The 22889-nt window shown below is 40.9% G+C and overlaps 1 protein-coding gene across 4 annotated transcripts in view; it reads left to right on the top strand.

Moving 5' to 3' along the window:
- Positions 1 to 22889, top strand: part of adamtsl3 (ADAMTS-like 3) — a 198397-nt gene that overhangs the window by 20988 nt on the left and 154520 nt on the right. For 3 of the 4 annotated variants that reach the window (XM_034581509.1, XM_034581511.1, XM_034581514.1), the window contains exon 3: positions 16541 to 16660. The exons of the other annotated variant lie outside the window; for it this stretch is intronic. In XM_034581509.1, coding sequence (XP_034437400.1) covers positions 16541 to 16660 — 120 coding nt within the window. The remainder of the gene's footprint in view (positions 1 to 16540; positions 16661 to 22889) is intronic. 4 annotated transcript variants of the gene reach the window in all.

Raw genomic sequence — 22889 nt, 5'->3', positions numbered from 1 at the left:
TGTACGTGTCCTAATAACTTGTGATCTGTAATGGTGTTTATTGTTTAAGTGTAAAGTGAGCGCAGGTCAGAGGAGGAGTGAGGAGGAAGCAGACTCAGACAGAGACTCTGACACAGGACAATGACAATGAGCGTCTGTCTGATCCTGAAGCAGCAGTGGTTATAATCATTCAGAGGTGGAAACCCGCTGAAACAATGAATGTAGCTGAAAACATGAATCATTATGTTCAGTCACTGCATCGATGCAGAGTCGTCCACCTCTCTGCAGGAGCCCAAACATTAACACATGTGTTGCTCTTCCTACACACTGTGCTGTGTGTGTCAACCTAACCAGATGTGGGCATAACTCCATTCCAGCCACATGATTGGTTTGTCGTGGCACTATGCTCATTGTCATTGGCTTCTCGTGTTGTCTGTCAAAACATGGACAAGATGAGTTCTATCGACGTTATATCAACATATCTTAAATTTCTATCGAGGGAAAGTTATATTGCGATTAATGATATCGTTTTATTGCCCAGCCCTATTTCCTAAACATATCTTAATGTGGAGAGCTGCTGTCAAAGGCCTCTGTGACTCTGGCTCAGTAAGATATTCCCATGATTATTTTCTGAACAAGCCTTGTCCTGCTAATATATCAGAGAGGTACAAAGTCTAGCTATAGCTAGCTGGCTAGTACAAGGTGCAATCAAACATTTGGAACATTTGGAACGCTCCATGAAATTTCACATCTGTAACTTCATCAAGCATGATATGCAACTTGATATTCTCTGATGTGTCAAAACGGTGACCCCTCAGGTTGAATTTTGTGGAGGAGGAAGGAGTCGCAATCCAACAATAGCGGTGGGGAGTGTTGATTGTGCTGATATGGCCAAAAACCTTACATGTTTTCAACGTGCTGTGAACAGGTGCATTATCATGAAAGAGAGCCTTGTTGCACTTGTGCTACAGTTCACGTCGTATGTGTATTGAATGTCCCCCACCTGATGCCCCAGAATGACAGTGTAGAACTCAGCATTGACAGTCTGACCCTGCAGGATAAATTCACTATCCGACTCTCCTTCCCTTGTGGGTCTTTTTCTGTGGACTCTTCCAGTGTGAGGTCTGTAGTTTGGTCCTTGATGGACTCTTGTCACCAGTGATAATCCTTGACGTAAAGGTTGGTGTGTCTCAGGCCTATTTACGAAGATCTACCAAACTTTGACATGCGGCTGGTGAAATTGTCTTGGAAACGCATTTCATAATTGCTGTTGAAGATGTTAGTATGGCTGCATCATAGGCTAGCAATCTGTTCCCTGCGTTAGCTTAGAAGGGAAGTATGAGTACTGGTCTTGCCCATTAGATTCGGATAACTTTCAGTTTGAAAGACAAATAATGCAAACAAAGGACTTCACAGATCATGTAGCTGGATTGTCAGAGTCTGAAGACAACTCTCCCACTTTCCATATCAGAGATGGGCTGTATCAACATCAAGCACACCTACATACAGCATTTCTCCAGGTGTGTGGAAAAGAGAAAACAATAAAGGATTGGAACTCTTATTTCTTCTCAAACAACTTAACTTTTATTACTTGTCAGGTGCAAATTATTTTGCAACATAAAAAAATGTCTTGGATTTTCACATTTTTCCCCCAAAAAAACAACATTTCCTGGATTTTTTATTTTATTTTGTTGAGCTTTAGTGAATGACCAACAGCTGTTTTGTGTCTTTTTCACTTTTGCAGTATCTGAGCTGTATTACAACAGGAATGAGTTCACTGTAATATCCATTGATGAACTGACTGGTGTGCACAAGAAACTCAGGAAGCCATTGGTGTGGGGGGAACATATAGTCATGGATAAAACTAAATCTGTAGTGTAGACTTTTTAACTGGACCTCACTTAAGTGTAACTTACCTCTAACAACTATGGTCCCCATATGTTTACTAAAGTTGAATTCAACCTGTAGGACTGTTTCTATGAGAATAGCTCTTTTTGTATAACTAAATACTTTAGTTTACCATTATTTATTGAATCATAGCTCATATATTATCATATATCTGGAAGCTTCTTATCAAGCTGCACACTAACACAGGTTGCTGTAAGCACAGAATAATTAGAAGACAGGCTGTAGAAAAAGAAGTGGGTCTATATGCGTCAGTGGTGGACTGGCTGTTCAAAATAGACTCTGTATATTTAGACACGATGAGATCAAAGCCTTTCATCCCACTGTCTCAGCCTCTATAATAAGGAGAGATTATTTTACAGTAGTCGCTTCAATTAGTTGAAGGACATATTATTTTGTGTGACTGATTAATGAAACCAACTCTTTAACAGTTGAAAAATACAGAAACCATGATTGAAAGTTTCTGGAAATGAGTAATACTGTTTACAGGATGTATTGCACTAGCATAATACAATTTTTTAAATAGTCAGATTGAAGCAGCAGATGCAGAGATATCTTTTTTATTCACGAATATTGGTCGAGCTCCAAAAAGACTTGAATCCTACATATCTCATAATGCAACCCACATCTTTTTCTATTGAAATAATATTAATGTTTTAACAGTTTTTTATTTAAAAGTTGTATGATGATATTATTATGACATAAGAAGGATAGACTGAATCATCACCAGCACTAACATCAATGATGTAATTCATGTTTATGGGCTTGTCCTTGAAAATGTTTCAGAACTGCAACATGCTTTAATTTCTGACCTGCTGTACAGGAGTTTTACTATCTGCTCTAACACACAATACATCCCACACTTTAACTGCTGCCTTTGCTGGTACAGTATGTTGTACCTTGGGATGGGGGTTGCCTCCTGGTATTATTATCCCACTATTGGCTACTGTGAAGTAAGCTAGTGATCCAGCATTAACCAGCCGCTGCAGTGTAATGGAGGGGGGAAGGCTGTCCTGACACTGTCCTTCCAGTGGTGTGGGAACTCAATTAGGAAAACTGCTCTACGCCACACTGCACGGATACGACTCAGTAATTTGACAGCAGGACAACCTGACTTTCTGTGTATGTGAGTGTGTGTGTTTGTGTGGCCGCTGGACATAGTCCTCTACTGGGATGACAAATCATGGCATTTTCAGACATGGCTTTCTACTTTCAGTGTCACCAACATACCGTTCATGCTCACCTTTATTAAACAGCCGTCAGAGAGACATTCTCTCACATGATGGCTGATTCATCAGCTATTGAAATAAGTTGCAGGAAGTCAGACATGTATTATGCTCTTTCTACTGAATTGAAGAGCGGGTCACACAATAAAAATCCACAGACACACACAGACACACACACAAGTTCCTGGTTGTAGGGATGTTATATTATGTTGTTCTTGCACAGTTAAAACACACTCGCTGTATTTATCAGCATACATTTACCAGGATGAGTAAAGAGACCCCAGTAACACCAGATTAGATTGACTGTGAATCAGTCCATTTTGGCATTTGCATTGGTTCAACTACAATTGTAAAAGCAATGCAAATAACTAGACACCAAAAGGGTTTGAACAGAAAGATATGTCAGTTGGCCACACTTGTCAGTCAGTGTTTACTACTAAATAAATGCCACTGTTCGTTGAGAGCTCCTCTGGTTGTTAAGATGCAGCTGGGGCTCTGAATATAGCTAAGATTGCATTCTTACATTTGATCCAGCTGATCGTTTATATGAATGCTGAATGAAGGTGCTTGCAAAGCTATTTAATTAAGGTAAGATTACCCTATTTTGCCAAAAGTATGTCCATATACTTGTGGTCTGTTTAGCCAGGTCCATGATTTTATATTTATGGCTTAGTAATAAAAAGTAATGAGCGAGAGCCAAAATATACATCTTAATTATTTTGGTACAGATGCTCTGACTCCTGGTTCTCTGACAAAATAGACAAGAGCAAATGATCATGTTATTTATCAGCTTTTTATGCCCTCGTACTGGCAGAGGCATTATGTTTTCAAGTTGTCTGTCTGTCCCATTCTTCTGAGCACAATATCTCAAGAATGCCTTGAGGGAACGTCTTTAAATTGTGTACAAACGTTCAATGTACCTTAAGGATGAACTGATTCTATTTTGGTGATCAAACAGTTTTTTTGCCTTGTGAGTCCATCATGTTAAGAACGCCTTGAGGAATTGTTGCAAAATTGGCACACATTTTCACTTTCCCATTTGCCTTTAGGGATTTTCTTTCGGATCAGTTGTCACTTTAATTTAAAGATGAACTGATTAGATTGCAGTGGTCAAAGTTCACAGTGACCTCATATGAGTATGGAAAAAAATGTATGTAGACAGAAACTGCACTGATTGGTGGCGGCATACAACTATGGGGTGTACTCCTTTTTAACTTGTTGCTAAATGCATAGCATTTTCCATACCTGCTTAAAAGACTGTTGGTTCATCAATGTAAAGCTTATAATGTGATGTAGCAGCAACAATGAAGTCGTTTGTATCAGTTAACAGTAACTTCAAGATTTTATAAATACACAACTTTCTCTGTGTTCATCAGAACAGACACATGATGATGACCAACTCACAAAGACCAACGTTCATCAACTGCATTTAAGTTATATAATAATGATGTGCTGTCTGTGCATACATTTCACAGTGGGATCGTCTTCAGCCAGGTCTTTTGCCTAAATGAGCATAAGCTAGCTAACATGTCTAGGATCTACCTACTCAGCAATAATCTGCAGCCTAGAGTTTCTTGTTATCACAGTAAGAACAGCTGTAGAGGAGGTTTGTTTCTGTACTCGATAAGCTTCTCTTCATCTATGCTTTCACATACTCCCACAGTTGAAGCTTAGCTTTGGTTTTGATCATTGGGTGCCCCTGCTGTGTCTCTATTCTGAGATACACATTGATTCATGCAGGAAGCCAAAGTCAACCCTTATGAGTGTGTCTGCCTTAGAAGTTATTAAGAGTTCAATGCTGAAACAAAATGGTACCTTTCTGAGTTACACTCATACAATGTCCACACGCTTTTGTTTCCACTCATTTTGACTAACTTTAATGTCACGTGGAACTGAACACCTTCGTTGAAAGCCTTGGCAAAGGAAGACAGCAGAAGAATCCAGTTTATTAATTCTTGAATGCAGTTTTTGAAACTTTTCTTTTTTTGTCCGATAGTTCACAACTCTGCTGCAATTAGACAAATGATACAAAACAACATGCATACTCAGATATACCCAATCATGAAATTTGAGTATGAATTGTCACAAGTCTAGGATGTGGTTATTAGGAGATGAAAGATGAAGATATTTATCAGGGGAGGGCCCCTGTACAGCCCTCGACACGGAGATTTTTCATACCCACGCTTCAAACCGAGGGCTATAAGAATTTCCCAGAATGCTATGCGAATCACCGGCTAGATGGGAGAGAGAATCACAAATGTAATATTTTCTCCGTTAATAATGATTTAAAAATTACTTTAATAATTGTAATATCTTAGTTTAATATCTTTTCATTAATTATGGTCATTTTTTTCACAACAACCTTAGCATGCTAGCGATTTTCTTTTTTGGCATGATAAGTATTTTCACATAATTCCATGTCGCACCCCCCCATTTGAAGATACACTATGAACTTGATTTAACCAGAGTATAGCAGCGATGTTACTGAACATAACTGCTCCTCTAATAACAACGCATCCTGGCAGGGTTGCATACAGACCCCTGCTAGCAGCCTGAAGCTGTGAGCTTTTGATTTATGTGTGAAATTATGCCGAGCATCCAAGCTTTTCCATTTCCATTGGATGAATGGCGAATGGCATTGATTCATCTGCATTAGTATAGATGTTATAAGGATATTATATGTTCGTCACTTTAGTAACTGCAAACAATAGCATTGGTCTATTTAAGATCTCAACAATGTTATAATAATGACATCCCCGGCAAAACATTTTGACGCGTCTGTTTACGTCAACTACTACTGATGACGTCTCGGGTTTTCACGACGACTACTGAAGATGTAACGGCTTCTTGAAGGGCTGTCCCAATTTGTAAGGGAAGATTTCAACCATTACCCCTTGTGACTCCGTTTCAAGGGGATATCTTAAGATCTGCTCTACGGAACGTCTTCAAATTTGGTACAAACATTCACTTTGACAAGCATTGGATGAACCGATTAGATTAGAAGTCGAGTCAGTTTAAGGACACTTCACCAAATGAAATCAAATTGAAACTTTGAAGAATAGCTGAATGTAAATCAATTGTTGTGTAACGCCAGTACAGTGATACTATTGTGTGTAGATGGATGTGACTGAAGGTATACCGTTGGCTCTTTAAAAATGAATTGGTGCAAGCAGTTTCAATTGACATCATCAGGGGGAGGGGGCATTAACAGCCAGTGTTGTCCACACATATTTGATTTTATTAACCATCTTTTCAGACCCCTTCAGCAACATTTATTTTCAAAAAAGCACCCAGTGACAAATCTAGCTACTTTCTGAACAAACTGAAGTTGTTTTCTGTTGCAGACAGTGCAACTCTGTGAGCAAACCTCTCTGCATCTACTCCGATCAGTGAGCGGGGAAGCTGCTGTTTGTTGCCCATAGAGAGGCTGTGCTCTGTGTGAGAGACAAAAACTGTTTCAGATATGCACTGCAACCCTGAACTTTTCTAGACGTCACTTGCAGGAGCTGTATATGTGAACACAAATGTCCAAAATAATTGAATCTGACATTAAACCAACTTTACTCTTCTGCTCTCATAGTACAAAGTATTAATGTGCGTGTAAAGGCCTGATACTACACTGCACAATGTGTTGACATTATAAATATAGTAATTGGTGGATTGTGGCCCACAATGGTTTTCAGCTCCTTAATTTCGCACATTGACTATGGTCCAACCATATTTTAGCTTTTGCCTAGTCTTGTTTTACAAGCTATGGATACATGGGAAATGGAATGGACTGTATTATATAGTACAAGCCACATTCACCCGTTCACACATTACTCATAAATGCTACACTTTTTCTATCACACACCATTCAGACACTGCTATCAGGGTTGATTTGTGGTTCAGTATCTTGCCAAGGGACACTTCAGCATGAGGACTGCAAGAGACAGGGATTGAACCACCAACCTCCTGAGCAAGATCACTGTGTCTGTTCAGAAAATCACATGACTACCCATATGTAACCTCACAGAGAATAATCATCACTGAAGTCTGCAGTTCCGTGCAGTTCTGTGGGGCTTCAGAGTGTTTTTCAGCTTACTGTTATGGTTCTAGCTGTACTGTCATGGCTCTGTCTCAGCACCCTCATCATCCTTGTTTCCAGTTGCAGCAGGCGGCTGTTGCTAACAACAGCTCTGTTAAAAAAAGCCCTGATAAATCCACTGTACATTGTTTTCACTGTAGCAAACAACAGACACATATAGATACTATAGCTGGGAAACATTGTGGAGCCTTTAGCCGCCAAGCTGCGAGCTATATTTCTCCAGGGTTGGCAGAGACCAAAACAGAGCTAAAAGGGTTGCCATTGAGCAGTCAAAGAACAAATCAGCACATTACTTTTTTTACATTTTCCAGAACATGCCAAATACAAATTAATGAAAAAATAAAAAAGCTAACTTAGGTAGCTCGGACTAAAAAGAGCCCAACCAAACAGAACTCTACTCAAAACAAGAAATGAATTCAACTAAGACAAAAGTGAGACATATCTACAAACTGATTCATTACAATGGGAAATGACAGATTATCACAAAATGCAAAGAAACACCATTCCCCCCATGGTAATGCAGTTCTTGATCTGGTCCATTAAATGGGGCTCTCTGTTACGTTCAGCCTGGACAAAACATAACAAAATGTTTATTTGAATATGAACAGTGGTGCATTGAACACCCTATTGTGACACGCAAGCATTGCAAATATGGCTGCTGATGTTCTTGTGGGATGAAACTCGCAGATGATGAGTTTGAATATGTTTCATACTTCTTATACTTCTTAATACTACTTTTATTTTGCTTATTGTATTTAATAACTTAATTATAAAATATAGTCTTACAACATCTTTAATTGATGAACACCAAGCAGCATCTTCCACATTTGCAGAGAACATTAGAATCCATTATTTGCACTGTCTTTTTAATAAGGTAGGGTTTATATATACAAATTACTGCTGATTGGGCACCCCTCTGACACTTCTACCAATCCAGAGAAAATGTACCTGGAAGCTTAAGCTAAAGTTTCATTTAACCTGCAAAGTGTAGCAAAACAGTGCAAAACATTTTGAGATTGAACGTGCCCATGTATTTAAGCAGGAAACCCTTATCCTCCTCCTTAGCCGTTACCAAGATGACTCATCAGACATTGGAATTCAACAAAAATGAATTACCACAACTGACGATGACATAAACAGTGTAAACCAAATGTGTGTGCCTCATTTATAATACAATGTAGCAATAAACTTAATTCTAAAACCTGACACATAGTGTGATGAAAAAGGATGTGAATTATGGACTTTTATTTATCAGGTTGAGACAAAAACTGCTCTAAATGGTCTAAAGGTGAATCTGTGTCTGTTAAATATGTAAATAGGCAACTGCAACTTTTCCACCTCATCATTATCACGAGACAACATTGCACGTTTTGTGTTTATAGTCTGTTTCACCTAAGATTCCATAATCTGTTATTGTACATTTAAAGAGAAAATAGATCTTTTTTCTTACAATTCATAATCATACTTTAATACATTTAAAACCTTGCACGACCTGATTTGGTAAAGATGTAGTGGTTATGACAGTAACACAAACATTCGAGAGAGACAGCAAGAAAGAGAGAGGGTGAAGAGGTTAGTGCTGACAGTGTGCCAGTCCTCAGATGCTCTCCAGGGAAACACATACCAGTGGCACTTCTGCTGTGTCTGTCTCTAAGTGGCTCTAAAAGCCTGCAGGAGACACCACTCCCACTAATCTTAATGGTGGATCATCTCTCCCGCACACAGCTCAAGTGGCCAGGACACACACACACACACACACACACACGCACACACATACACGCACCCACGCACACTCACAAAGTCTCTTTCTGTCTGTCTCTGAGGAGTCCTCTAAATGCCAGATGCCAGATTTTCCTCTCCATTCTCAGTGTGCAGCACAGTCTCTGTTAGGCTAAGATTCACTCCTCCCCTCTCTGCCTTTGGATTACGCTGCTTGCCCGAAAATCCAGTGTGAATTGTGCCGGTTTGGATAAATCACAGGGAATCTAATAGAAAGCATTCAACACTCAATAGGAGCAGAATTTATGAGCAATCCAAGTGGTCATATCTGAGAACAGCTTTTCTCTCTCTTGATTTGAGAAGGAGGAGGGGTCGGGGTGTTACAGCTTGTTTAGGGAGATGACTTCACTGTTTCTCTTCAGAAAACACCAGAAAGCAATTTTGAGATTTTGGTCTATTTTTCCTCCATGTCATCTTCTTTCCTCCATGTCATCTTCTTTCACTCTAATAGAAAGAAGAGTCCAAAAATACACATTTAGATGGTGTTTGTTGTACTTTGTCTGTTTGCTAGCAAGGCACAACTTAACTATATTTGTTTTTGTCTTTAGGCTAATTAGCTGTAAACTGGAGGCTCTGGTAGCTTAGTTTGTTCATCACCACTCCGCTCCACACAAGATAAGAAAAACCAGTACAACATGGACAGGAGCTGGGAGGTGCTGCCTGTCTGATGTGACTGTGATGACTATGTGCTCACTAGAGGTGTTCACCTTCACTAGCCTCACGATTCAATTAGGATTCAGCAGTCGATGTATCTCGATGCATTTCCTATATTACTGCACATAGCTGCTTTTTCATCAGTTATTATCAGTTAATAAAATCAGTCAGATATGAACTCCCGTTTTTATTTAGAAAGTGCTTTAAAAAGTATTATAGACTGTACCCACGTACCGGGAGCAGGCAGCGGGAGCAGACGGTGGCTGGAGACTCTCCAGATGCAAGCAGCGAGGAAGACTGCGCTGCTGGAGTGTCTGCTGGCCCGATTGGGGCCCACTCCTGTCACCGCCTGGCGCACTGAGCTGTAGGAGGCGGAGTCCCGTGCCCCTGTTCCTGCTCCAAAGCCAACGGGGAGGTCGACCCCTCTGTTGGTTCCTGTTTTCAGGGCACCTGTGTCGCGGCGCCCACCTGCCCCCAGAGAGACTCTGTTTGCATTGGTGCCCACCGGAGGGTGAGGGGGGGAGTAGGTCAAGCCGAAAGGCTCCCTGGCCTTAATTTGGTGATGGGGGTATGTGGAGGTAGCTGGGAGAGCACCTTCACCTGCACCAGAGGATCAATCAGCGCAGGTGAGAGCTGTTGGCTGATTGATCCTCAGGTTTAAAAGGCAGCAGCTGAGCTGCCTGGAGAGACACACGGGTCATGAGCAAAGCTCATGGAGGACTGAGACCTGAGAGACACTGAGACTGAGCTGCAAAGCTAATCGTCCTGCAGAAACTGCTGGACTCTTTAAGTTTGGAGTTTTGAGAAGGGATGCACGATATATATCGGTCCAATATATTATCGGCACGATAATGGGAATTTTATATTATTATTTATTTATTGGAATCGGAAATTATAGTGGATAAAACGTCCAATAAAGGCAGTGCGGCTGGTCGCACTGATGACGTCATACATCAGTGCCTGTCCATACCAGCGTGATGTGTTTACGTCGGAACTGAAAACTGCGTCGCGGTTGTGTAGAAGTTTTTCAAACTTTCTGAGAGTGACTGTAGTATTGCAAGTTTCAACAAATGTGCAAAGGTCTCAATCTCATAAGTCACCTTAGAGTCCGTCATCGCGACGACCATGTATGGTGAGAATACGAGGTGCTTGCAGCCAGCGTTAGTGAGAAAAGAAAAGTGAGTGTCAGAGCAGCAGTGCCTTTCCAGCAGGCATTTGAGAACTGCAGGATGTTTTCTTGATACAGTCCACGGACTAAAGCAATTAATGACCGCATAACAAAATGTACCGCTCTTGATGACCAGCCGTTTTCCGTGGTAGAAGATAAAGGATTTCGCCGGCTTATTTCACATTTGGAGCCTCGCTATACTCTTCCAAGTCGCCGCTACTTTTCAGTAAGTTTTACCACAGACATATGGACCTCAGACGTCAGTCCAGTTAGTAAGCTTGGTTTGACGGCTTAGTGGCTGGATGATGATTTTGTAGCCGAGGGTTTACTTCATTTATACTGCGAGGCATTAGTAGAAGAAGGACACAAAAGATGTGTGGGTGAGGACAACATGTCCTCTCTCTCCACAACAGAACCACTTCTGTTGGTGACCCTTTACAACAAGAGTCCCAACAGACAAACTGCTTACGACAGGAAACACAAACCAACCTTCCACAATAAAGCAACTAAACAAAATGGCTAACAATTTCAATATGAAATGGACATTGTTACATGCACTCGCATACAGCATCCTGTCAGTGCTATAAAAGCCTTTAAACTCTAGAGAGAATCAAACAAGCACAAAGTGAGTCCTGTACGTGTCCTAAAAACTTGTGATCAGTGATGGTGTTTATTGTAGAAGTGTAAAGTGAGCACAGGTCAGAGTGGGAGTGAGGAGGATGCAGACTTTGACAGAGACTCTGACACAGGACGACCGGACCTTTAATGAGCGGCTGTCCTGATCCTGACATCGATTAATAACTATTTTACAATATAGGACTAGATGGTGAATATCCCATGTGATTATCAATTCGTATATACGACATACACACACTCACACTCCTGCAGACAGAAGTTCTTCCCGCAGATTACGACGTCACGCAGTGTTTTAACTTCTTTGTTGCAGAAGAAGCGATGACCTGTTTATCCAGGAACATAAATATGAATTCAGCAGGTTTTTACAAAGATCAGTTCTAGGTGTGATGGTTAGAAAACATCAGAGGAGCAGAGTCACTTTTTGACCTGCGGAGTAATGCGCCTCACTGCAGTGGTGCTGATTTAAGATAAGATAAGATCCACACACAAAATTCAGTTGTTACAGCAGCAGACAGGTCAGAATAAGGTAGACATGTCCATTATGTTCACCTTTTCAATGTAGTGGTTTGTATGAAATGTTGTAAGTAAAGTGCAGTGGCACAGGATGATTGTACGAGCAAGTAAAAATGCTGTTTTGTGCATTAGAAAAAATGTTTGTACATGAGAAGAACATTGTACATAAACACAAATGTGCAATTTTTATTTTTTGGGGTTATTTGATTTATATCGTGATATATTTCGATATTGACTGATATGAAAAAATATATCGTGATAAGGCACAGGATGTCTGGTTTTGGGAACCATAAATTAACTTCTGCTTAGGAGAGGAGGTCTGTCCTGACTGACGGGGCCCACAGTTGACCCTTAACCAGGCAAAGGAGTGGTGGGAACCAATGTCTCCTTGGCCACCTGGGGGCTATTAACAGCACCTCGTAGTGGCCCAAGGCGATCCAATTGAGTACCTGGGGAATCAGAGAGAATGGAGGAAAAGCATACTACAACCTTTCCGGCTATTCTTGAGACAGTGCATCCAGGCCCAGAGGACCTCCCTGACCTTCCAGAGAGAACCACATCCTGCAGTGGGTTTCTCTCTTCTGATCCAAATAGGTCAGTCTGAGCCATGCCGAACCGAGTCAACGCAGGGACTTTATGCCTCCCTGCATGGAGGGAAGGAGAGCTCTCAGAGCAAGGTGAACTGCTCTCAGCTCCAGGACATTGATGTGTTCGCCACCCTAGGGGGGTATCCACAAACCGCGCACCATCCTGCCTTCCCAGACTGCTCCCTAACCTGTCTTGTCACCACTGTCCTCCTCGATGGAAATTTCCTGAGGGGGACTCCTTGGAGAAAGAGCGCCCTGTCCTCCCATTGGTGTAAAACTTGGAGACATGTATGTGTCACTCAAAGTTTCACGTGTCTGTCCAGCTTCGGGTGGAGTTTGAAGGCATTCAGCCACCTCTGCAGTGGCCGGGCCCTGAGGAAGCCCAACGGAACAACATCTACTGCGGCTGAAATCATCCCTAGAAGCCTCTAAAAAGTTATTGCTGCCCACTAAGAAGGAATTGTTACAGGAAGGCTAGAATCTTCATCACCCTCAGAGAGGTGAGGGATGGGCGTCATTCACAAACAGTGCGTACGCACAGATCTGTGCTTAAACCGTGCGTATGAACGTTTAATGCACAACAAATTTGTTCGTGCTCTGCGAACAAACTTCCTCAGACCATGCATACGCACAAAGGTCCGGCTGTCCTATATAATATGTTAAAACAAAAAAAAAGTCTTTAATAGACAACAATAATTTAATTTACTAATGCATTGACCAAATGTATTAAATTACCATGAAATTTATGCCCTTTCATCCTCATCATTTATGTTACAATTAAAATCTTCCACTATACCAGTTGAGATTGTATATTTAGTTTACAATGAAGTATATAAGAATTTTCAAACTAAAATGTAGCAGTTTTGGCTTTCATTAAATTGTTTATTGGCCTATAATTGACTGTATTCACCTGTAGTGTCTCCCCTAAACCTGTATGCCATAACTTATTACATTAGTAGCTCATGCATGTACATTAGCAAGACACAAGTTAACTATACTTGTTTTTGTCTTTTGGCTAATTAGCTGTAAACTGGAGGCACTGGTAGCTTAGTCCTTGGTTCATCACACCAGCTCCACACAAGAAAAAACAGCACAATGGGGACAGCAGGTGGGAGGTGCTCCTCTGATGTTCTGTAATCACACTTAGAACTGATCTTTATAAAAAACGGAACTGAATTCTGTACCCCTTCGATACTGTAACCAGCACCCATGGGTCTGACACCGTTTCTTCCCACAAAGCCGCACATGGAGCGAGCGCTCCTCTCCACAAGCCGAGTGAGTGAGAGCCAGGCAGCTCGCACAAGCTCTACTGGCCGAGTCAGAGTGTGCCATGCCAGGCCAGACGCACACGGACACACTCTCTCACTCACTCACACACACACCCACACCACATAATTAACATTGTGTTTTACTTTGTGTAGAAATAAAAAATACAGCACCACCCCCCAAAAAAACTACTACATGTGGTAAAAAAGCCCTGTGATGAGTCACACACACAAACTTCATACTGTTTAAATGTAATTTTAAAAAAGTTGAGTATGAAAACGCATTGAGTTGAGTATGTTTATGAAAACCTGCATTTTACTTAATACTTCTTAATACTGCATGTGTTGTGTTCACTGATTCACTGAAGTTTATAAAAAAACTTGTTCTGAATAGTTCTCTTAATCTTGTGACATTGATCTGAAGCTCAATTCTAAGGCTGTTCTGTAAATAGTTTTCTAATAAACATTAAAACTTCCGGGTTAAGTCCCGCCCACTTCTGAGTAGGGATACGGAAAATTTAGTCGGTTGAACAGATACAGATAATGGTGTACTCGCTCATCCCTAGGCATCCCTGTTTGGAGTCACCAGAGGTTGTGAATCCTGTACCCTGTTGCCTGCAATACACCCATGGGTCTTAACCAGCCCACGATGATTGGTGGGGAGGCTGGGAGACCCTAGGTTTATACCTCGTAGTCACAGCCCTGCTGAACGTGGGCTGTACACACTCTCTGGTACGCCGAGACTGTTCAGCCTTATCTAATACACCCTGGGAGTAAGGATGAAACACGTGTGCTGGCACGATTGGCATATTGTTCAGTTCTTTTCGAGCAGAGTTGTCTGCGCCACCAAATCTGCCTCCGTGACATCATGGCAGATGACATAGCTGCACCAATGTCCCTTGTAATTTGGAAAAGAGTGACAAGGGCAGAGTCTATGAGGCTCATAGTGTCCTGGTCCTCTGTGTTGGCTGTTCTCCTAAGAGCTACCAATAAAATGGCGAGTGCATTGCCCGAACGGGCTGCTTGTGTGGCTACATTATAAGTCCAACACACCAGTCGGTCCAACTTATCACACTTTTTCAGTGGACAGCGTGGATTAGCCGTTACCTGCTCTGGACCCAGAGACGTTAAGGCTGCAATCTCCCGCTCAACTGGAGGCATGTCCCCCATTCCTGTTTTGGGAGTATACTGGATCTTAGCCAGTCTCCGGTAACTTGCATTGAACTGAGGTGTGCCACCAGGGATGTTCCATGCCTTCCTAAGCATCTGCAGGTAGTCACCAGCCACAGGTACAGTAACTGGTTGCTGGGACTGTTGGGACTGAGTGATGCCTGCCCGAATCCTATCCACTGGAGCAGGAGCCTCAGTAGGAACATTGAGCCCCACAATTTTGGATTTGCTGCTGAGTGTCATCCTGCTGACCAGCTGGGCTCTGTGAAGATTGAGGAGCATGTTTTTTGCCTGAGCCCCGTCTGCGAACAGGGGCGTGCTCATGCTTGTGTTTCCAGTATCCTTTCCTTGAGGTGTGTCCCCTTTCACTTAGTTGGGCTGATGGAGGCTGCACTGCCCCAGCAAGAACACACTCCTCCACAGGCAGTTCAATTGCTGCCACAGAGGGCTTCTCAATATCTTCCATCAAATGTGCCATGCCCAAACAAGTAGGGCATTCACAATGGTCATTACGGGGTTCCATGATGCCCCGGCAAAAATTACACAAATGTGAGGTAATTTCTGTGTTACTTTTTGTGATTTAATAAATTAATAAATAAATAAACAACAGCGCCCAGCAGCTACGGATAGCTGATAAAGGGGGACTTATAAACAGGCTGCTCACAGCTGGCCACAATCACATATAATGAAGAAAGGGGTGAAATAAATTGAATTCACCTTAAAACGCCCGCTGTATGCATGCTATGGCAAAAAGGGGGAAGAGAACTAAATCAAAGCCACTGCGAACAGGGCCCCAAGGAAATAAAATTAGCACCTAACAAAGGTCGTTAATAAATAACTTGAAGACGACTGTAATTTATACAGAGAAAAAACAAGCAACCCCCGGTCAAAATCAATGCCTCTCTTCCTTTCGGAAGAGATTATTGAGTAATCATGTTTCCAAACTTTCACATAAACTTAAAAGACAAAAACTGTATGAAAACAAACAGCGTGAGATAAACAACACTTACCCAAAGCTGCAAGCTAGGACAATAAAACAGGGTTTTTCCTGGTTATTACTTCTCAGGTTAAACAGTTAGAACAGCTAGAACACTCCGTATATATGATTTATCCTAGGACACTGAAACGAACAGCAAAACAGGTACTGTCAAGAATTGTAACAATTTATACCAAAATTCAATGGCGATGTTGGCACCAGCACATTTCCCACCTTGGGCTTCTTCTTCAATGGGTTTCGCTTTGTGCTGGATCATCAATTTTCTTAACCTCAATGTTCTGATTGCAACAAGCCTGGGCTTTTTTGTTTTAGTATTTTTGTACAAAATATGAATCCATTTTCATCAAACCTATCAAATACAAATGACAAAATGCTATTTTGTATTTCGTAAATACATGTATCATAAATACTGCCCATCCCTGGATATAGCTCACTTATTTTACCAGGGAGTGAAGGAGATCTGTGTGTGTGTGTGTGCGTGTTACAGATTTGTGCATGATCATGATAATGCTTCTCATGGACTTCACCACGAAAATGATTCACTGAAACTCTGCTTTTGTTTATGTGTTGTCAGTGTGCAGAGACTCAGCCCCAGAGTGCAGTGTTCCTGCCGGAGTTCGCCCTGTCGTCTCGGGGCAGTTTCATGCAGGATGCCACTGAGGATCAGTTTCTAACCTACAGATACGACGACCAGGTCGGTCACACTCTCTTCACTGTTGCTTCACCAGTTGATGCAAATATTTTCAACTGAAATGTCATCAACTTTTGTTGATTGCTCTTACTAGGCCCAACTGGAGAACACTGTTACATGCTCTTCATGGTAGATGTGAGATTGAAAGTAATTTAGGTTAATGAGTGTTGACAGAGTCTTCACTCCTGTGAAGTGCTGATCATTTCAAACCTAAACTTACAATGACTGAAACACAAGTGTGGCTGAAGTGTCATCATAAAACATTCACTGATCTCATTCAAAGTCAACGATATTTGTGTTTACCATGCCTATACAAAATCAGTTGGACTGGTAAAGAACTATACATTCATGAAATGACATGACAAGGAATATTTATATATTTTATTTTCATTCAGTTGGTTCACAAAAAAGAACATTTTTTGACTCGTTGCTCATCCTTTGAAAATAGTATCTGCTCAAGGTGTGTTTGGTGTCCCCAGGTTGAGACCAAGCCCCCAGCAACAGCACAATACCGAAAGTCAGATGCCAATACATAATTATTATAACAGGTTTACAATGATACAAATTTTTCTAAAATCACAAATGGTTTAGGTAAATATTTAGAAATTTGTTTTTAATTCACTTGTATTCAAGGATAAACTCTTTAGATTTTGGTGGTCAATAATCCTTCTGACATCAAAAAGCATATTTTTGGCCATCACAACAAATAATGTACTAATTAAGACAAATATTTAGACAAATGTCTAATAAAACGAATTTATCTCTTTACTTCTCAGTGTCAATTAATATGCTCTGTGCTTTCAAACCAACAGTTTTTGAGGCTTGTTTAAGTTTGATCATTTTGGCTCAAATTTTGTTTTTATGGAAATCTCACCAAAACAAGCCCTGCTTATAGGTAGGAAGCATTCTTTTTGGGACACCCCCAGAAAACATCAGTTGGGTAAATTTAGCTGACATCCAAACGAGCGACTAGCTTGTTGCTGTATTGCACTGGTGACACTAAAAGTCACAGCTTAGCTAGACACATTCAATTGGAGCAAGATGCCAAATAAATGATCTCTATATCTCTATCTTCATTATCTTTGACCTCATTTCCTGTGCTGTCTCAGATGCAGAGGGACACTAAAGTTAATAAATGTGTGTTGGCTATAAGTTTGTTTTAAAACATGCAGGGCTCCAGACTAACTTTTTCCTTGGTTGCAGTGGTGCGCCTAACTTTTTCATTTATATGTACCACCACATATTTTAGTTGCACCCAATATTTAATTTTCAGCATCGCTTCCCATAGACATAGGTCAATCCATAGCTAATTATGTAAATTATTGTAAACAGGAGCAAAGGTGTAGAATTTTTTTTATTTTAATCACAGAGCACTCAAAAAATTGTGATGATAAAACAAACTTAAAGTCCTTGAAAAACTCAAATAAATAGATATACCAAACAAATATAACTCAAAGAAAAGGAGCAGTAGACGATTTCACACTCTTTCGTGGAAATGACTGTGTCTCCATCAATCATAATTGAAATGTACATGGAATCCACGATCTTGAGAGACGTCTTTTTTTAATGAGTCAGCGATCACGCCGATGAACTGTGCGCAGGCAGTGTCGTTGGCGTAGTTCAGGTTGACATTTAACTCCTTTTTCATGAGGATTATCAGTGATTTTAATTTAGTGAAGGCCAACTCCTCTTGCTATATTCTAAGCAGTGTTAAATTTGATCATCATTTCTGATTCCTCACTTGTTTGATTTGCCGCTGACTGGCGCTAAAACGCTGCGGTGAGAGGAGCTGCTCTGCCAGCCACCTGTCACGGCACAAGATGTGCTTTTTAGGGTTTCAATTCTGAAAGCTGATGTCGGAACAGCAAAAGCACATTTGCCCGCAATGCTTTGGCTGCACTCTTTGCAGTAAATGCAATGCATCGAGTTGGTCGCTTTTTCATAGCGCAGCTATGTTTTAGTTGGCTCTGGATTTTGATCTAACTCTACGGAAGATGGTAAATCAGGATTAGGAGCAGGGGCAGGTGTAACAACTGGAAAGACATCCGCCGATGATGTCGGGTCTGCGCTTGGCATTTCAACCTCAGGGACAGATGCACCGGGCACAGCAGCATTTTTCTTGACGAAAAAATAATCAATTGTTCTCTTCATTGTGAATGTATACCCTCGTTTTTACATTTGTCCTCTCGTTTTGTGTGTTCTGTTTGCCTACAAGGAATGTGGGTGTAGTCGACACAGCGTGCTCTCAACCCTTTAGTAACGCACATTGCGCATGTGCTCACATTAAGCGTGCAATGCCTGTCTGTGAGTGTGCACATAAAATCCCTACTATACACTGTCAAAATAATCATTATTAATCAATCACTTTAATGTTTGTCAAAGGCAAATGTCCATACACCCAGTTGTTTTTTATTCAAACATTTTTTGGGGATCTGGTAAATTTCAGGCACTTGTGCAACCAATTAATATATTTAGTCGCACTCATCAGATTTTAGTCATACTGTGTGACTAAAATGGTTCACACTCTGGAGCCCTGACATGTCAGTCATGGAGGTTAAACTGAGACTAGAATGTTTTTAGTATGATAGAAAAGGTATGGTTTAGATTATCCAGTCAGAGCCAGTACTATTTATTTTTCAATTAATGCCCTCATTCTTCGATACACACTTTAAACATGCAAAGTTACATTACAAATACAAATTATCAACAGAGCTATCATCCATCCATCAGTTATATAGGTACACTTTGGACAAGTCCACAGTCTATCACAGGGCTGACACTTAAGAGACAAACACCACTACTGCCAATTTAGATAAACAAACCCTGCATTTCTTTGGAGGAAACAGGAGCACCACTGTAGCACTGTGCTACCACAGAGCCTGGCTTTTAAAAGAAAAACACAGTTAACCAAACAAAACCTGTCGCTGCAACTTGGTGAGGAAAGTGAGATTAGGCTTGTATTGCACTGTGAGTAGGTGTTGGCAGTATAAGTAGTTTTAGTCTTGTATTGTGATCCTATGTGAGTTCTGTGTGCTTTGATGAGGAAAGTGGGGTAATTTCCTACTCTCTGCTGTTTGAAGAAAAACCTGCCTAAAATAATGCAAATTCTTTTAAGAGCATTTCTTCAGTTTTCATGCTAAGCAGAAAATGATAGGATTCATTTTCTGTGTTGCATGAAACTAGAGAAATTCTCTCAGAACACTTTGCTTCAGTGACAAATACCATACAGATCCCTAAAGAAACACAGAAACCCTATTTGGAAGACTCTACTTGGGTGAGATGTTTGGAGTCCTCTGGCTGTCTGCAGTGCTCAGCATTGATGTTGTACTGCTGTGTACTAAAGACTTGCAGTGAGACTGTGGCTGCAAAAAGGTTGAGGGCGACATTATGTTTCTGTGAGCTATAAGAATAGAACACAGTTCACGGAGCACTCTGTTCTTTATGGCTTTTACTTCCTGGCAGGAATCAACTTTTTTCTATAAATGAATGTCTTGTAATGCTTTTCTTCCCAGAGGAGATGGACTCTCTTGAAATATTCAGCAGGGCTCTTCTAGTTGCTTCATGGCCCAAATCATCAGTATGTGTCACCGGGGTGTGAGGGCTTAGCTCACTGGGATACAGCCACATACATGAGATCTCTGAGACTATTTTGCTGTGGTGGAATGTTTGGTATATCAAGTTTGTGAATGCTACTACATTAGGTTATGCTCACAGTGCACTTAAGTGTGAACACCATTCTAATACTCGGTAGGGCCAGGGTGTATATGTCTGACTTAGACACTACACTACAGGTGGGAGCTGCTGACAGCTGTGTATACAGTGTATGTCCCTCCATCAGTACAGATTTGTTGTTGTTTTCACCTAGTTCTCAGAGGGGCTAGTCAAGCTAACTCGCACTACTCGTGTCCTTAAAGCTTTCTGGTGTTAAACCAACGGGGTGTGTTTATCATAGAGATTGTGAAGGTGGTGGCTCTGTTTTTCAAAGAAGACAAAGATATATATTCATCACAGATGGGTCTGTGAATTTATTCCCAGTAAATATTTCAGGGAGGAAAAGAACCAACCAACTTTGTCACCAACGGTAAACTATGAGACAGACTACACACACACACACACACACACACACACACACACACACACACACACACACACACACACACACACACACACACACACACACACACAGGGCAGTTTACAGTGGGGGACTTGGGGCCTGAGCATGATTAGTGGATTATCCAGCTCTCTTTAGGCTAAACTCTAGTTTTCTGGTATCACAAAGATGGATGATGAGACCAATTCTCACTTTAGAAAAATTAAGCCAAAATATTGCAGCTACAGGTGCTGCTACCTTGCACTAATGATGTAATTTGGAGCTAGAGTCTGTGCAGTTGGTTTTCAGGTCCCGCCAATACAGTCCATTTATAGCATCAATGACCTAAATAAAACCACACTTATCAGAAACTGTTTAACAAGCACCAGTGTGATAACAACTATCTGAAAATTACAAAAAACATCTTAAAGAAAAAAATAACAATTGATGATTCAGGTCATCCAGGTTTTGTAAAGCTACTGCAATAGAGGCAGACTGAGTCAAACTTGGAACCTTGGAAGATTTTGTGTACATTTTATTACTATAATTATTATTTTCTTTCATTCTCTTTTGTTATTATATTATAAACATTGATATGTTATTTCTAAAATAATAATGCTCAACACATCATAGTGGCAAGTCAATTCAGTGTGTCCAATTAAGACACAGCAAACAAGTTGTGTCCAGCCCCAGTCTGAATGATCATACGGTTATTTTAAGAGGTGGTTTGGAGGCTTTACCTTTCATTAGCTCAGTTCTTTCTGGCACATGCAGAGCATTTAATATGTATTCAAAATGTAATTACTTCAACTCCAATGGGCTAAAGAGAATTGCCAGGAGGGCCTTCGCAGAAGTAAATTTGTGAGTTTTTCCCAAAGGTACATCATGTACAGTATTTGTCAGAGTGATCACACTCCCCCAGCAAAGAGATGAATTAATTACAGCAATTTGAAGGAAATTGATGTTTGAGCCATTTGGGAAAAGGGGGGAACTGTACCCCCAACCACATCTTTTACCCTCATGCAGTACAGTCTATATTTAGTGAACTTTCCATTATATACTGCATAATGATTCTTCTAAAATGGAACTGGATACCTCTGTGCATCACTGTCGTGCCGAGTGTGTCAGCGCCAAAGGGCTACTTCTGAGAAAGCCACGTTAAGGAAAATAAACTTTGGATGAATTAGAGTTAGTAGAGTGCTTTGACAGATGGAGGAGCTCCTGGTAGATTATTGTTAGGAGTCCGAGTTGCTGTGATTATGTGAGCCACTATAATGTCATGATTCGTAATTTCAAACTTCACATCCAAATTTTTTTGATCAAGTTAATTGATTTTAATTTAATTGATTTTATTATATTTCTTTTTATGTGCAAATTTTATTTTAAGAACATTTTAGTCTCATCCATTCTTTAAAAAAAAAAAAAGCATGTTGATGCAGTCAAAGTTATTATTCACTGATGTTCGTTCTATCTTGTCATCGCACCTTCTTACTCATTGTCATGATCAGTGACAGACATATAGTCTAAGCTTTCACAAAGGAAATCAACAACACCCGGAGGAGATGACTGGCGGCTCCTTTTTCTCCTTACAGAGGGAGCCACTTGACACCAACTCTGCTTTGTGGCTCCCGTTGTTTGTCAGGTCAGCTGGCAAGACTTTGTGTTGTCACCATTGAAGCTTGATTAGAATTGTGGTTAATCATAAGGCAGCAGCTCAGAGCGCCAGACTGTCCTTAGTGCCTCCTTCAGCAGCTTTGATAATAAAGGAGGCAAGGGAGTATGGGATTTCTGGGGATTTGATTTTATTGATCACGTGCAACACAGTGACCAATAGAAGCTGTTTTTTGAGTCTATGTATGGGTGGAATTCCTAGGTGTGAAAAGGTGGAGGACTTAGGGATGTTGAGTTACATGGCCCTTCGCCTTAAAAAAGGAACATGTAGTTCCATCCTCTGTTGTTATTTCCTACCCTCATAGGTGATGCTGAGGGTTAGGGGCCTCCAAATAAACTGCCCTAACAGATTGGGGTGGGGGTTCTGCTAGATGAGCCAACCAAACACTTAGTGCTAAAACAAACAACTGGGTCGTTGTGTCACGGTGCTGGTCGCTAAGCAAGGTTCTTCTGTCCTCAGAGCGTGGTAAA

Source organism: Hippoglossus hippoglossus, chromosome 3 (assembly GCF_009819705.1).
Source record: "Hippoglossus hippoglossus isolate fHipHip1 chromosome 3, fHipHip1.pri, whole genome shotgun sequence".
Classification (NCBI taxonomy): Eukaryota; Metazoa; Chordata; class Actinopteri; order Pleuronectiformes; family Pleuronectidae; genus Hippoglossus; species Hippoglossus hippoglossus.
Note: the sequence above shows the minus strand (reverse complement) of the source record. Positions and strands in the feature narration are given on the sequence as shown.